This window comes from Myotis brandtii, unplaced genomic scaffold (genome assembly GCF_000412655.1).
Source record: "Myotis brandtii unplaced genomic scaffold, ASM41265v1 scaffold733, whole genome shotgun sequence".
Classification (NCBI taxonomy): Eukaryota; Metazoa; Chordata; class Mammalia; order Chiroptera; family Vespertilionidae; genus Myotis; species Myotis brandtii.
Window position 1 is genome coordinate 683,004 of NW_005370908.1, and position 17,373 is coordinate 700,376.

Sequence of the window (17,373 nt, forward strand, 5' to 3'; positions counted from 1 at the left end):
GGCCTGTACCCTCTCGCAATCCAGGACCCCTCAGGGGATGTTGGAGAGCTGGTTTTGGCCCGATCACGCAGGCCAGCCCAAGGGACCCCCGACTGGTGCACAAATTCATGCACCGGGCCTCTAGTCAATGATGAGAGAGAATCATTGATTGGCTGCCTCCTGTACACTCCCTACTGGAGATGGAGCCCACAACCCAGGCATGTGCCTTGACTGAGACTCAAACCTTGACCTCCTGATTCATAGGCTGATGCTCAACCACTGAGCCATGCTGGCTGGGCCCATTGTGTTATTTCAATAGTTATAATAGAGCTTGAGAGTTAAGGCAATAGAGCTTGAGATTTAAGACTGTTACCTCTGGAGGCAGACTACTTGGACAGTCTAACATGTATGACCTCGATGCTTCAATTTACTTATTAAAAAAAAAGTTCCCACTTCATATGGTTCTTGTGAGGATTAAATAAGTTACTTTTCATAAGGCTCTTTTGAACAACAGTGGGTAGTACAATATAACTGTCACTACCAAGCTTCTTGTAACAACACTTAGCATCTAGCACAAAGCTACGAGGAAATGACCAAGAAATGGCAGTGCATTGAAACTGTTCAGTTTGCTATGGGAAATAAGCCTAATGGCCATCTGGCAGTTTTATTAATGCCAACTGTATACAGATGTAGAGACGTCACAAGACACAGAAGACAGAAAAAAGAGTTTTAGCAGAAGCAGTAGAGATTAGTCACTATACTAGGATCTGTGGCAATACTATAATAGAAAAGCTACTCTTAGAGAAAAGAGAAAAAGACATGAAGGGCCCAAAACGGAAAATGAAAAGGCAGTAGTGCACCAGTTTTTTCCATTCATCAATATAGGGAATAGGCGATAGAGAATCTTCATCATACAAAGCAGTATATCTCTTTATTTCATTAAACTAAATTCCTTGAAGAGATGTACCATGTCTTCATCATCTCTGCATTACCCATAACACCTAAACATAAGCAGTAAATAATATGCCAAGTTAAATTCAGTAAGTCTTACTGATTCTTAAGTAATGGTAACAAGGATAATGTGCCATGATTAATAATTCAAAAGGCCAGAGATATTCCAAAGTTAGGTGCTGAAGTAATCATGTACATCGGAATAAGAAATATTGGCATCTGCTAAAAACATCCCAAATTCTTACTTGTTGCTCAGACTTGATTTCAGGGATCTTTTCTTCAGGAGTCTTTATTTCAGTATCCTTTAAGTCACTCACAGCACATGCTTCACTCACATCTGACATTGTACTTAATGTACTGTCAGAAATGCTCACACCATCTTCATTGTAGAGGTGACGGATCACCACAGCTTTCTTCTGCCCAGAGAAAGCTATGTCAGAGCTGCTTCAGTGTTTCCCTCATACACAGCCACTTTGCAAAAGAACATCTTATCTTCCCTTTCAGATTTATAAAAGCTTAAATTACCACATATAATGTGTACATAAAACATTAATTAAGCTATTATTTTATGAGTGGTGATGAAATTGTGGTTATGATATTTTAAAGCATTCTTATATATTAGAATATTGAAATATTTCTTCAACGATGTCAGCTTTTGTTTCAAACTGTTTCAGGTTTTGGAGAAAGATGTTGGGAAAACTGGTTATAATAAAGATGAAACAAGATGAGCAAAGAGTTAATAAATTGCTGAAACTGGGAATGAGTACTTTTGTAAGTATTTGAAAGTTACTTTAAAAACAATTTCATCATAAAATAGGTTACCACATAATTCACGTAAATAATCAAGAACTGACTCTGTGAATAAGACGTCACAATTTTTAAAAAATTAAACCACAAAATATCAGACGTTTAGCTAATGATTCAAACTAACTAACAACAAAGGGAAAGTCCTGAGAGTAAGGACTTATTCAGCCACAGGTGCTGAGCAGATAAGGGCAGGGAAGCTACCTATCAACAAAGAGAAGATATTCAAAACACTACCCCAAACCAGAGTATAGGTTTAGGAACTACCAATCATTGGATTCTTCACAATCCTGATAGAGAAATATGAACACAGATTAATGAAACCACATAACTTATAATGGCATGCTCTATTTATGTTCCCATGTTGTTATAGGAAGACTATATATATAATTAGGAGTAACTACTCATGAGCACATAATATAACCTTCCTAAATCATTGCTATTCTATCTAGGAAACAAGGCAGAAATAAGAATTAGAAATACAAAGAGAAAGTTTGTTCCATTCTACACTTCTACCCTCTTCCTTTTGGAATATTCCCCAGATAACGTGATATGCATTGCTAACAAATCCTTACGGTATAACACCTAACTAGAATGTTTTAACCAGCTGCTAGCTAGAAAAGTGAGCTTGTACATTGGATTAGTTAGGTAGGTAGCTGTATTTTCTGACCTTTCCTGAAGTCATGAACCTGCCAGTGATATCAATGCCAACAGATTCTGCAGATGACTTCTCGCTGCTTGAACAAGGTTCTGACTTAACAAAATTGACTTTCTTTTTTTGTAGTGAGGGAGTCTAAAAAAAAAAAAGTATTAAGATGTAAAAAGTTTTGTGTAAAAACATGATGTACTAGTATATTTAAATTCTATTATCATTTAAATTTTATATATAAAATATGACTGTCAAATAATGAGTCTAAATGCCATATATTTTGAAAACTAAGAAGTGATGAAAATGTACTGTTTTAACTGTTAGTTTAGGACCAGTAGCTCCAAGTTGCAAATGTGCAAACACAAGTGACTAGTATTTAAAGCAAACACCAGGTATTACAAGGTTACACAAATCTTTGAATAATGCAGTAATTATGCTATGTATTAATTTGCTGTCTAGGGTATTGATTTTATACATTAAAATACTGGCCACTCAGCCTAAGTTAAAATCTGTAAGAAAATTACCTTATCAAGACCACTCAACTCCTTGTGCTTTTTCATCACACAGTTCAAAATATCACAAATAATTTGGATTTTCCATTCTGCAAATCCACATTGGAGAAACTGCTTTTTCGTCAAGATTGGTTTATAGTTAAATTGATCACGAAGAAGCTATGAAGAGGGAACAGATCAACAAAATACTGGGAACAATCTCTTTCAAAAATCTAAAATAATAAATGGTCACCTGGTTAGGGTGGCCTTTTATTTAAAAGGTATAAAGAGATTTATGACCAGGTAGCAGAGGTATCTAGGTAAAAACAGGTAAGCGAGGGATGTACCAAAAATAGATGGCTGTCCAGAGAGATGGAAAAATAAACCCAATGATCCTAATAGGCACTAGAAATGCTCCTTAGCTCACTCCATACCAGATAAGTCAGGAAACCATAGTTTTATTGTGTTTATACTTCTTCCACTATATGATTTTTTTAGACAAGTCAGTAGGCCTCTGAGTTGCAATTTCTCATTTGTAAAATGAGAGAAATAGACCAGACCAGTAATTTCCAAAACCTACTCTTGAACCCTAAGATTTCTTGGAAGTGCCTCTTAGGCTTCCTCTTAGGCTTCCACAGAAGTTTTCTGGGTGAAAGATAAAGAAAGGGAAGATTAAACAGAGACTCTACACATAAAAGCTCCTATTTTATCAAATGCAACTTATTACTTAAAAAAGAAAAAATTTGATTTGATAAATGGGTTTTACCTTTTCTAAAAAAGCTTAAGAAAACTAGAGTACTTGAGCAAAAATTAATGATTATAAGTAGGGTTTTTAAAAAACTAAGTATGAGATTAAGTGCATAATAAATAATACAAGTGTAAATACTAGGGTAGATATAAGACATGGTCCTAGACAACAAGGCACATAAAATCTCAGTCAAAGCTCTACAAACAACTAAATTAACTCATAATTCTATACATCACCAACTTTACTCAATAAAACCACATTTCTCTCTAACTTCTGCCAGCATACCAAATTTTACTAAAATTTGTTGTAAAAATGGCAAATGATACCAATGACAAACGTTTACCAGTTGTCATATTTAATAGAGTATGAAACATAAAGCAAACTTCAATTACATCTTGATTGCAATAAGGATTACATTTAAATGTGGTAAATGCATATGAAAATACTGTCAACTATACATGCTGCATATATTTAAGAAATTATTATAAAAACATTAATCTGAAAAAACCACTGATGACTTCTAAAACAATTATTTCATAAACTCAAACATACCTTATAGACGGTATCTATAAAGCGCAAGTCATTCTTTGCTATGAGCTCTACATTGGATTCCATCAGAAGTTCTGCTACATAAGGGGAATATGAGGTAAGAGAATAGCTGATGATGGGCAAAGATGCTGCTAAATCTCCCTTAATCAAACTGTTGGGGGGAAGAGGGGAAAGAAAAATATTTTCAATGAGCATAATTCCACAAAGTTGGAAAATCGGGGCAATATAAGAATTATTGTCAATAATTTATAACAATACTATAGCCATAATAAAGTGATGCACAAGACCCTTCATATTCTATCCCCAACACTAAATTAGTCTAGCTAAATTACTATGAAATTATATTACTTATTTGCTCAAACAATTATAATAGCTCTTTAATACCAATAGAAAATCTAGTACATTTGGTCTTAATAAAACAAATGTACCATCTTACAGAGCTCAAGTACACTGTATGCTCTTGCAAGCACTTGTTACCTTACCTTACCTCATATGCTTTTTACCACAAACTGCAAAAGTAAAATATTATGAATATGTTAGGTCAGAAAATTAGTCTCAAACTTTGAGAAGCAATCTCATCAAGTACTTATCTAGCCACAATTATGAAGCTAGAAATCAGCTTTAGTTTCAAAAAAGCTGGAAAATTCACAAATATGTTCATATTAAACAACACACTCCTGAAAAATCAGTGGATGAAAGAAAAAATAAAGATCTCAAAAGAATATAGAGGTAAAGTGAATACAAACACAATCTACCAAAACTTAAGTATAAAATGCAGGAAATGCAATTCTAAGAGGAAAGTTTAAGTTATAGATGAGAAAAACAGGGTTGGGATACTGTCACTAATCTGATCAGTATCTTCCCCTTGTATTAGGCCCCTTTGAAATCTGTACCTTATTAGTTTATGCTAATTCCTCCAGTCTAGAAAGGTATCCCACTTTTCTCTGCCTATTATTCATCCTCCATAAATCATTTGTCAGATACAGAGCTTTCCATGAAGCCATCCTCAATGTTCTGATCCGAATTTCTCTCCCGCAGAATGATTCCCTGGCTATTCAGTATCTGATGCCTCATGCCTGTCTTGTACTCTTGCCTAATTGTCTACACATATGAATCTCATTTTCTCCATGTGAAGTAATTTCACAGATTCTCCCACAACAAAGCACAGGAGAGGCCAGTTCAATTACTCAGTTATATTTGTTCAATTGAAGTAATAATGCACTTCTGTAAAACATTTGTTTTCCACAAGATTCAAGAGGTACATAAATCCCCCTATTCCCACCCCAATATTTTTAATAAGGCAGAGAGCAAGTATATGATGACAGCATTACAATTTTTCAGGACAAATATAAATTGTTTCTCTTTTATATTTATGGGTACAATAATATTTTACCCATGAGAAAACTGCTCTGGCAACCTTTTTTACCTGTACGACAGTTTAAAAAAGACATACACAAAAAATGCTTTTGAACAGCAAAATCTGTCCCATTTTATGCATGTTATGAATAGAAGACAGCCAGATCTGCATTTAACATCTCATATAAAACAACCTCAAAAATCTTGGTTATTTATTGCCTAAGAACTTTGATTAGAAACAGTAAGAAGAACAGGTATTATAAACTGGCACACCAAAACAAAAAACAGCAAATCACAAGAAAAAATTTTAAAATGGGAAAAAGTAGAAAGAATCAAAATACGTGTATCTGAGGCTGTGTGTGTATGTGAGGGTGGTAATCTGAAGCAGCAACGAGTAGCATTACAGACCTTGCCAATATTATTATATTATGAAACTAGAGGCCCGGTGCATGAAATTTGTGCACGGGAGGGAGGGGGTCCCCTCAGCCCAGCCTGCAACCTCTCCAATCTGGGACCCCTCGGGGGATGTCCGACTGCCAGTCAGGGATCGGGCCTAAACTGACAGTCGGGCAGCACTCTCACAATCTGGGACCACTGGCTCCTAACTGCTCACCTGCCTGCCTGCCTGATCGCCCCTTACTGCCCCCCCTGCTGGCCTGGTCACCCCCAATAACTAACCCCCCTGCCAGCCTGGTTGCCCCCAACTGACCCCACAACCGTTTTGGTCGCCCCACACAGCCTGCTGTTTGGTCATTTGGTCACCCCTCACTAACCCCCCTGCCAGCCTGGTCGCCCCACACAGCCTGCAGCTCAGTCATTTGGTCGCCCCTCATTAACCCCCCTGCCAGTCTGGTCGCCCCCAACTGACCCCATAACCAGCTTGGTTGCCGCACGCAGCCTGCTGCTCAGTCGTTTGGTTGCACCATGCTGCCCCCCCTGCTGGCCTGGTTGCCCCATGCAGCCTGCTGCTCAGTCGTTTGGTCGCCCCTCACTGCCCACCCCCGCCAGCCTGGTCACCCACAGCTGCCCTCTCTGTGGGCCTGGTCGCCCCATGCAGCCTACTTTCGGTTGTTTGGTTGCCCCTCACTAACCCCCCAGCCGGCCTAGTCGCCCCATGGAGCCTGTTCGGTCGTCCGTTCGGTTGCAATGGTTGCTTAGGCTTTTATTATTGTAGATAATCTAAAAAATGATTGTTTTTAATGACACTCTTGGGTCAATAAGAAAATCAAATGTTTAAGCAGTGTACTCAGAAGAAAGGAACATAATCAGTATCTTTTAAAATTATTCCTATACAAATGTCTTTAAAATGTTGATGGTAGTCCTAACAGTTTGGCTCAGTGGATGGAGTGTCGGCCTGCGGACTGAAGGGTCCCAGGTTCAATTCCGGTCAAGGGCACATGCCTGGGTTGGGGGCTTGATCCCCATTAGAGGGCATGCAGGAGCAGCCAATCAATGATTCTCTCTCATCACTGATGTTTCTCTCTCTCCCTTCTTCTCTGAAATCAATAAAAATATATTAAAATAAATTTTAAAAAATGTTGATAATTAAGGTGGTAAGAAGAAAACTTGGCTATTCAAACTGGTTAAGTCCCGGCAAGACCAGACAGTAGAGATTTCCCTCTTTTGAACAACCAACCTATTGGTATATGCTATGGAAACATACTATGGAATACCTTCTGTTTCTCATATATAATACCTGTGACAATAGTCATTAGAGCTCAACTTTCTCCTTGCTCTCCTTACTCTTCTTTCATTTGCAGCCATTTCTTAGTGTTAACTCTCCTTAGTATACATTCAGAACTTCTATTTTTATATATAAAGCCCATTACTCCAGAATTCTACTTAGTAGTTGGTTTAGCCAAGACTCACTCTACCACTTGACAATGTAGCTAATCTGGAGTTGTCCCTTGACACTCATTGAATAAATGTTTAATTAGCTTCTAATATGTGCCAGGCATCATTCTAGATAAGGGGATACTACAATGAACAAAACTAAGTACTAGCCCTGCCTGGTGTAGCTCAGTTGGTAGGGCATTGTCCCATGCACCCAAAGGCTGCCTGTTCAATTAATAGACAGGGCACATGCCCACATTGCAGGCTCGATACCCAGTAGGGAGTGTGCAAAAAGCACATTCTCAATGTTTTCCTCTCACATTGGTGCTTCTCTCTCTCTTTGTCTTTGTCTCTCTCTCTCTCTCTCTCTCTCTCTCTCTCTCCCTAAACTCCAACAAAAAATATTTTCTAAAAAAACAACAAAAACTAAGTACTAGATATCAACTTACTTCCCAGAAGGGGAAATATCAATGAATATCCTAGGTAAGAATAGATGTATTAGGGCAGTGATGGCGAACCTATGACACGTGTGTCAGAGGTGACACGCAAACTCACTTTTTTGGTTGAGTTTTCTTTGTTAAATGGCATTTAAATACATAAAATAAATATCAAAAATATACATCTTTGTTTTACTATGGTTGCAAATATCAAAAAAATTCTATATGTGACACAGCACCAGAGTTAAGTTAGGGTTTTTCAAAATGCTGACACGCCGAGCTCAAAAGGTTCACCATCACTGTATTAGGGGATAGAGGGTGACAGGAATACCGTATTAGATTGGCATGAATATAGAAGAAATGTATGTTGCTTTGCTACAACCTACAAAAGCAAGTCAGTCATATTGGGAAAGTGGAAACTAGCGCAAAATGTCCAAATGTGGGGTCTGTTATATGAGTTAGCTTAATAATCTTCAGGCAAGGTATAAGTGGTCATAAGAAATCTATTAAGTAGAATCTTCCAAATAATAAAGAAATACTATCCAACTAGATGTGAGAGGATGGTAAGTCACATAACTAATGAATTCATTACATTTCTACGAGTTTAAAAGTTGTACAGAGACCATACCATATATGAACGTATATTTTGCTGCTACTTCTTTTTTTTTTTTCAAAAAAAAATATACTTAAATATATTTTTATTTATTTCAGAAAGGAAGGAAGAGGGAGAGAGAGAGAGAAAAATCAATGATGAAAGAGAACCATTGACTGGCTGACTCCCGCATGCCCCTGACTGGAGACTGACCAGAATCGAACCCGGAGCCCTTCAGTCTGCAGGCTGAGGCTCTATCCACCGAACCAAACCAGCTAGAACTCAAAATATATTTTTATTGATTTCAGAGAGGAGGGGAGAGGGAGAGAGAAAAATATCAATGATGAGAGAAAATCATTGATCAGCTGCCTCCTGCACAACCTGCACTGGGGATAGAGCCCGCAACCCAGGCATATGCCCTTGACCAGAATCAAACCCGCAACCCTTCAGTCTGCAGGCCGGCGCTCTATTCACTGAGCCAAGCCGGCTAGGGCTTTGATGCTACTTCTAAAAGGTGATTTAAATCTCAAGTTAGACTTTAAAATTCATACTTAGAAATAAACTCTTGTAATTCCCCACTTTCTAAAATATTTTAATCATTTCTAGGAAAATTATTAAAGTGCCCAGATAAAATCAGTGTCTTTATTTAGATACTCCCCCATGTCAATTATATCAAATCATTACCAAAAGACTACAAATACGCTTTATACCCTAGCTTACCCTACACAATCCACTTCTTGAGGATAATTTAGCGAGCGAAGCATTTGTTCTAGGTTCCGTAAGCTTCTTTTCAAGTCGCCTGTTGCCATTATTTAACATTACATTCAGCTCCAGCTTTTGAAATAATCTAATATTTCACCTAAAAGTAAAAATTTATAAAACAATTAAGTCTGTGTATTTTTGAAGCTTCTCTATTCTATTTTGTTCACATATCCTATTTTGTTCACATCTCCATACTTACCTTGGCTTAGCTATTTCTCCCCTAACTTATCTTCCTTACTAGTCTAGTATTGCCTAGTATTTATCTCACATTCCTGAATATAAGGTGTGTTTTTCCCCCAATATTTTTTCCTTATAAAAAAAAGTTTGCTTTATATTCACGTTTTTGAAATGTGTCTCATATATGATACTCTCCCAGATACTTTATTTTGAACAACAAAGTACCATTTGAGAAGACACATCAATCTGAAATAGTCTACATCAAAGACTATTTTGGATGCTCATGAAGGATACATTTAAAAAAATCAGTAAAAAATGGAGACAGAATAAGCACAGATTTAGTCATAATTTCCAGAGTTCTGACCTCACCCAGTTGCCAATAAGATGCTTTAGTTAAAAAAACAAGTGATTAAAAACCACATATCCTCACCAGGGCAAAAAGAACTATAGGGATTCCATGACAGAAGAGTTATCAACAAAATATTGGAAGATGGAAAGCAGATGGATGAGTAACAGCCAACCTAGCAGAGCACAGACTGGCCAATCCCATCTATTTAGGAGAAAACCAACAGCAGCAACATAGGTTCAGAAATGAGGGGACCCTTACAGTTCTGCAAGGGGTAAGGCCAAGGGGTATTGAAATAAGGATGATTATATGAAAGTTTATATATAAGGAGCTGCTAAATACTAGTTTTTCACTTCCCTTCCTGTCTCTGACACATAACTTGCTCAACTGGGCAACCAGCTGTCTGTACCCCTGGGTTTAACTGTCCTCTAGCTTGTTTCATGTGTGTGTGTGTGTGTGTTACACACACACACACACACACATATACATACTAGAGGCCTGTTGCATGAAGAGATTCGTGCAATAGGCCTTCCCTTCCCTTGGCTGCTGGCACCGGTTTGCCTCTGGCACCCGGGACCCAGGCCTTCGCTCTGGCCGGAGCCAGCCCCGGAGCCATCCGGCTTCGCTGCTCCGGCCCCGGGGCTGTCTGGCTTTGCTGCTCTAGCCCCGGGGCTGTCAGGCTTCACTCCGCCACTTGGAGCCTACATATGCAAATTAACTGCTATCTTCGTTGGGTTAATTTGCATACTCTCCTGATTGGCTGGTCATTGTAGCGAAGGTGCGGCAATTTACATTGTCTATTATTAGGTAAGATACACACACATATATATACACACACATACACATATATATACACATATATATATATGTGTGTATGTATATATATGTATATATATGTGAATTAATTCTGATACTTGAATTAAACAATTAAGTAAGTGGATGACTGAATAGTAGCAGCTACGTTCTCTCAATGCTGGAGTGAGAATTTACTGATAAGCAAGGGGAGGAGACAAGAATAAGCCATGCCTAATGGATTAGTTAGAGACATCAGTATGAATTTATGTTTAGCTTAATATAGATACAGATAGTTGCATATTGAAATATTTATAGATATATAGATATAGACAGCTTAGTATATACACATCTATTTCCGCTCTCTGCCAGCTGAAAGTGACTAAAAGCAATGACACCCCAGTAGCAAAGAGCACACATGGCATCCAGATCTTGGTGTGTAATACCATTCTCCAATAAAAGAAACCAGGGCTCCCTGGAGAAAAGACCAATTGTAGAACTGGGGCAGGAAATATGTAAAATGAACCTGAAGCATTATGTAGTTCCAGAAAGTAAAAACTACACACAAAACAAACAAACCAATCCAACATTGATGGGGGTATATCAAAAGGGCACAGGAGCCAAATGAAATAGCTCCCAATGGTCAAAGTTAACACACGTTGCACAATAAAATTAATGAAGTAGTATGAAATTATTATCTACTCTAATAAAAGACAAAGATGCTAATTGACCATACCTTCGCTATGCCCACCAGCCAATCAGATGAGTATGCAAATTAACCCAACAAAGATGGCGGTTAATTTGCATACACAGGCGCCCAGCGAAGACTGAAGACAGTGTAGAAGGAAGCCAAGTACTGCAGAAGGGAGCCAAGCGGCGGAGAAGGGAATGGAGAAGGGAATGGGTCAGAGATAGCAGAGACGAGAGCGGAGCTGAGGCAGTGGACATGGGAGGGAGGTGAAGCAGAGGACACGGAGGGAGCCGAGGTGGCAGAGAAGGGAGGGAGCCGAGGCGGCAGAGACAGGAGGAAGCTGAGGGTGAAGTGGCGAAGGGAGGGAGCGAGGCAGCGGAGAAGGGAGCGAAGCCCGCCTTGGTGGGCTTTGTTCCCTTCTCTGCTTCACTCGGGTCTCAGGAAGCCCTATTCTTGCAGGAATCTTCCTGCAACGGGCCTCTAGACCAAGGTATAAAAAAGCAAAACAAAAAAATCAATCAGTATAATTCAATACATTAACAAATAAAGGAAAAAATAATAATTTTAATACATGCAAAACAGGCATTTGCTAAAATTCAACACCCATTTATTTTATAATTCTTATGACATTAGAAATAGAACTGACTGCATTTGATAAAGATCATCTACAGAAATCTCTTGTAAACATCATACATCATAATAGTGAAATACTGAAAACTTGCTTCCTGAGATTGGGAATGAGGCGAGCTTACCTAGTCTCATCATTTCTATTCAACATTGTACTAAAGGTGGTAGACAGTACAAAGGTGCAAGAAAAAGAAGTAAAAGGAATGAAGACTAAAAAGGAAGAAATAAAAATGTCACTATTCACAGACAACACAACTGTATATGAAAAAAAAAAAATAAGTGAATTTAACAAGGTTGCTGGATAGAAGGCCAATTGTATTTCCCTGTATTCCACAAATAATTAAGAGGTGTTTAAAAATTATGTATGTATAAATAACTCACTATAGCCTCAATAAATAACCATAAACATGTGAATAAATCTGGAAAATATATGTAAGACCTCAAAACAAATAACTCATAGAACTCTAGTGAGATATATTAAAGTAGCCCTAAATAGAAGAGATGTACACATTGATCAAGGATTGGAAGACTCAGCCTTAATCGGATTGGCTCAGTGGATAGAGCATCGGCTTGCAGACAGAAGAGTCCCAGGTTCGATTCCGGTCAAGGGCATGTACCTTGGTTGAGGGCACATCCCCAGTGGGGAGTGTGCAGGAGGCAGCTGAATCGATGTTTCTCTCTCATCAATATTTCTAACTCTCTATCCCTCTCCCTTCCTCTCTGTAAAAATCAATAAAATATATTTTTTTTTAAAAAAAGGATTGGAAGACTCAATATATATTGATCCATAGATTTAATGCATTCCCTCGCCCTACCCCCCAAAAATACCTGTAGTTTTTCATAGGTGGACATTATTCATAGGTCTAAAATATATATAGAAATGCAAAAGAAAAGAAAAACTATCAAGATAAAATTTGGAAGACTTAACGACTAGATATCAAGATTCAGTATAAAGTGAAATTTGGAATAAGTGAAAAGATGTACAAATAGAACAATGGAACAGAATACAGTCCAGAAACCAACCACTGACACTAAATTTATGACAAACTTGATGCTGAGTAGCCCTGGAGAAAGGATGGTCTTTACCTATAAATGATACTTTGTCAATTGAATATCCAGATGGAATAAATAAAACTTGAACCCCTGATGTAAAGGGTACCTTACATCCTTCACAAATTAATTTCAGGTTTGTTGAAGATCTAAATATAAAATATAAGACAACCAGATTTTCTGGAGATCACAGAAGAGAATAATCTTTATGAACTACAGGTGCAGAAGAATTTCTTATCTTATGATTGATAAAATGAAACACATTAAAATTAGTAACTTCTGTTCCTCAAAAGACACTTTACATAACAGAATATGTATTTATATATGTTTGTGCAGCAAAATACATGAAAAATATTTTTTAACATATTTTTATTGATTTTCTACAGAGAGGAAGGGAGAGGGATAGAGAGCTAGAAACACCGATGAGAGAGAAACATCGGTCAGCTGCCTCCTGCACACCCCCTTACTGGGGATTGCCCGCAACCAAGGTATATGCCCTTGACCAGAATCGAACCTGGGACCCTTCATTCCGCAGGCCGACGCTCTATCCACTGAGCCAAACTGGTCAGGCAAAAGACACCTTTAAGAGAGTAGAAAGATAAGCCATTGAGTGGGAGATGATGCTATCATACATGTAACCAACAAAAAGAATCATGTCTAGAGTATGTAAAAAAATTCTTACAAAATAATAAGAAAAGAATGATAACTCAATAGAAAAATGGGAAAGAGATCTGATCAGGAATTTGACAGAAGGGTAAACATGTGAAAGGACACTCAATCAAATTAATTATTAAGAAATTACAAAGTAAATAAAGAAATCTGAAATCTACAGAATTCTGTGAAAGAGTATATTAGTGTTACTTGGCAATATCTGCTAAAAGTGGTATACATAAGGCCTATGAGACAGAAATACTAATTCAAAAAATTTACATAACAGAATATGTATTTATATATGTTTGTGCAGCAAAATACATGAAAAATATTTTTTAACATATTTTTATTGATTTTCTACAGAGAGGAAGGGAGAGGGATAGAGAGTTAGAAACATCAATGAGAGAGAAACATTGATCAGCTGCCTCTTGCACACTCCCCACTGGGGATATGCCTGCAACCAAGGTACATGCCCTTGACCGGAACTGAACCTGGGACCCTTGAGTCCGTAAGCCGACGCTCTATCCGCAGAGCCAAACTGGTTAGGGCCACATGAAAAATATTTGACATTTTAAATAAAATGGTTCACTCTTTTAAAATCCCAAAGAAAATAATACCATAGGATTATATTTTTAAATGACTCATGTGGTAGGGCTTTTGTTCGATTCTCCAAAGAAAAGGTTATTCCCTAAGGAGGTCATAAAATAAACACATTTTTATAAATAGTTAAGAACCTTTGCTAGGAAGAGATGAAAGAGATATAGTTTACCTAAACTATAAGTCTAGTCAACCAGTAAGGCAAAGCACAATAACACTTAAAAATATCTACTTGTAACTGTACATGGACACTTCATAGAAGGAAAATCTATATATATAAAAGTCTAAGCGACAGAATGACCAAACCACCGATCGACTGGCCACTATGATGTGCACTGACCAGCAGGGGGCAGATGCTCAATGCAGGAGCTGTCCCCTGGTGGTCAGTGTGCTCCCACAGCCAACCTCCTGTGGTCCCCCCCCCCAGCCAGCTGGCCCTAATGGCCCAGATCGGGCGGCAGGACAACCTTCCCCAGCCCCTACCCCCAGCCAGCCAAACCTTCTGCGGCCCCGATCATCCTGACTGCTGGCCAAGCCAACGGATCCCACCTGTGTATGAATTCGTGCACTGGGCCTCTAGTAACATATAACAATACCTTGAGTAATGAATCTTCAGGAATGAAGCTTCTTTAAAGTGAAGCCATTGACATTAAAAATAAAACAGAACAATTCATAAATTGGGGGAAGTAGAGTTAGCATGATCTTTCCCCCAGTCAACCTCCCAACGGTTACCCAGGATACAAATCATCTCTCTACACACCTTCTAACTAGAGGCAATAAGGCTAACAATCTGCAAAATCCTAAATTTAGTAAGCTTTCTAGTTTAAGCTCCTAGGCATTCCATTCTGAACCTTTTCTCTGTTTTAGGAACACAGTATCTTCCTGATCCAAGTCTCCTCTCCTTTATCAATATGGTAAAGAACAGGTTATTGACTATATTTTTTACACTCATGCATGTGTTTTAGTCACTATTTTTCAGCCAATCAATTACTTCAACTAAGCATTTACATTTTTAGGCAGGAGGAATTTCGGGTACTGTCAAATGGGAGATAACTAGAAAAGAAAGGAAGTACTCCTCAAATCACATTGTACAAAATACTGGCCGAAAAGGCAAATCTTTTTTAACATCGTTTAGGATGATTGGGGATCAACAGATATATGGAAGAAGAGAGATGAATTCGTGCACTGAGCCTCTAGTAACATATTAACAATACCTTGAGTAATGAACACGACCAGCCTTTACTTTCCAGGAAAAGATGAGGAAGTAACTAAGCTGGCAGTAATTGTCATTGGCCATTATAGAAGGTCTGAGGTTAAGTTCCAGACACATCTATTTTAACACAATTCTTCCTGGAGCACCTTTTCCCCTCAGACATCCTATAACTTTAATATACATTGTATTTCTTCCCACAGACTTCCTTTAATCCTGTATATTCCATCTTTCTAGTACACGGTCATTTCATTTCATTTAACACTTTATGGTATCTATTCCATCTTTCCCTTCTCTGTAGTTCTGGAACATATATCAATGTCTCATTATTTCTACCTCTGGTAATGGAATTTCTGACCACAAAGTATGTCCCTGGAACACATCATCTTCAGTACCAGCGGAATCAATATTTTGAAGAAGAGTAAGATACAAGTACAGCTTGGATCTGTAGGTGGAGATAAGTGATAAGAACAGAATAAAAAAAAATAAAGGGATACAAAACGTGAAATCATAGAAAAAAGTATAGTTGCTGCTCTATAGTTTCATGAAAGGCTTGACTGAGTCTACTACAAGATTAAAAATTAAGATATTAAAAAAGTAAATCTCGAACTTATGCACACTTTAACATACTTTCAGAGATGAAAAATAACTAAAAAAAATAACATTTACACTTTATAACCCGTATCAAAGGAAAGTAAAAGAAGATATTACTCAGCTTGTAGCATGGATCCAACCATTAAGATGGTCTCAATATTGCTTCCTAGCTTCCTCCAGAGAGCTCTCTCTGCAAGTCAGATCTGCCCAATCCAACCCCATTTTCAATCGAGCGAGAGATCATGGCTGTTGGAGGTCATGCAAGGATGCCTCCCAATGGAATGCCATTAAACTCAGAGGGATTTTTGATCAAAATGAAGCAACTACACTGACGACAGCGATTGCGGTTGATGACTTAAGTTTGTGACATTGCTCATAATGCTAGATATTATCTAAAAACCGTGTATCAAAAATAGAGGAGTAGAAAGAGGAAAAGTTTAAGTTTATAAAACTTTTCACAAAAAAATATTAGGGAAATACTGTTCTAAGAGAGACGGAGAAAGGGCTGAGAGAGAAAACATTGAGAAAATGGGGGGGGGGTGGTGGAACAAGGGAAGTAAGGGACAAGTATAGACAGAGTTCAGTAGGATTGTCCTGTTCACATATAAAACTGTTGAAAGGTTTGGACAACTTTAGAAAAACAGGTTAACACAGACCTAATTCCGGAATCAAAACGTCAAGATTGATTTTTTTTTTCGTAGTGAGGGAAAAATCAATAGTCTCCTAGGAACATGGAAACATATTGAAACCCCAGGGACATGCAAGCAAGGAACACATGCACTACTTTTCATCTCTCCCCTCCAGTCAATATTTCCGAGGAGCTCAGCTCAGGATACAACAGGAGGGAGCAGCCTATCACTTCGCTACCGTAAATCACAACCGAATCCCAGAGGATGCGCTGCCACGGTTCTTCGCTGTCACGAAGGGACGTGCGCAGTTGGGTATACTATAGGCAAGGCACGTCTAGGGGCTCTCCTCCCTCCACGAGATTTAAAAGGACGAAAAGACAGACCTGGTCATTCGCTCCCACTCGGGGCCTCGGTCACGGCATCAGAGAGAGGACACCTCAGCCCAGTCTAAGGGGCAGCCTCGCCAGCTCCTCGGTGCTCCCCCAGCAGCCGCGGAGCCAAGAAGCGGACTCCGAAAGGGAGTGGGGTGGAGGGGTTCCTATGCAACCAGCCCAGCCGCCAGCAACAAATCCGGGCGGCCGCACCCCCGCGCCCGGGCGCGTTTCTCGCGCCGACCGTTTGTATCTGCAACAGCGGGTCAGAGCCCGCCACGCAGCGCGGCCCGACCTTCAGAGCGGCAGGCTTCCCACGCTCCGCGATTCCTCGCCGCAGATTCCACACCACGTTCGTCCAGACCCCCCGAGGACGCTGACTCTGCTGAGGGCCTTGTCCACAGCCAGTCCGATCCCAAGCTGCCAGAGGAGAAACTGTCCCCAGTTTTTGATGCTCGGAGTGGCTCGGGAGGCGAAGTGAGAAACG

General features: G+C 38.9%; 1 protein-coding gene across 5 annotated transcripts in view; it reads right to left on the reverse strand.

The window, feature by feature from the left end:
- The window catches only part of CEP44 (centrosomal protein 44kDa), a 24,290-nt gene extending 7,059 nt beyond the window's left edge, over nt 1–17,231 (reverse strand). Inside the window, exons 1-7 of one of the 5 annotated variants that reach the window (XM_014530352.1) lie at nt 16,899–17,172; nt 15,629–15,737; nt 9,110–9,248; nt 4,175–4,322; nt 2,908–3,054; nt 2,405–2,527; nt 1,176–1,346 (exon numbers count right to left, since the gene is read on the reverse strand). In XM_014530352.1, the coding sequence (XP_014385838.1) occupies nt 1,176–1,346; nt 2,405–2,527; nt 2,908–3,054; nt 4,175–4,322; nt 9,110–9,198 (678 nt within the window). In that variant the 5' untranslated portion in view covers nt 9,199–9,248; nt 15,629–15,737; nt 16,899–17,172. The other 4 variants (XM_005882684.2, XM_014530353.1, XM_005882683.2 and 1 more) reach the window with 4 other exon arrangements.
- Between the last annotated feature and the right edge of the window lie 142 nt (nt 17,232–17,373).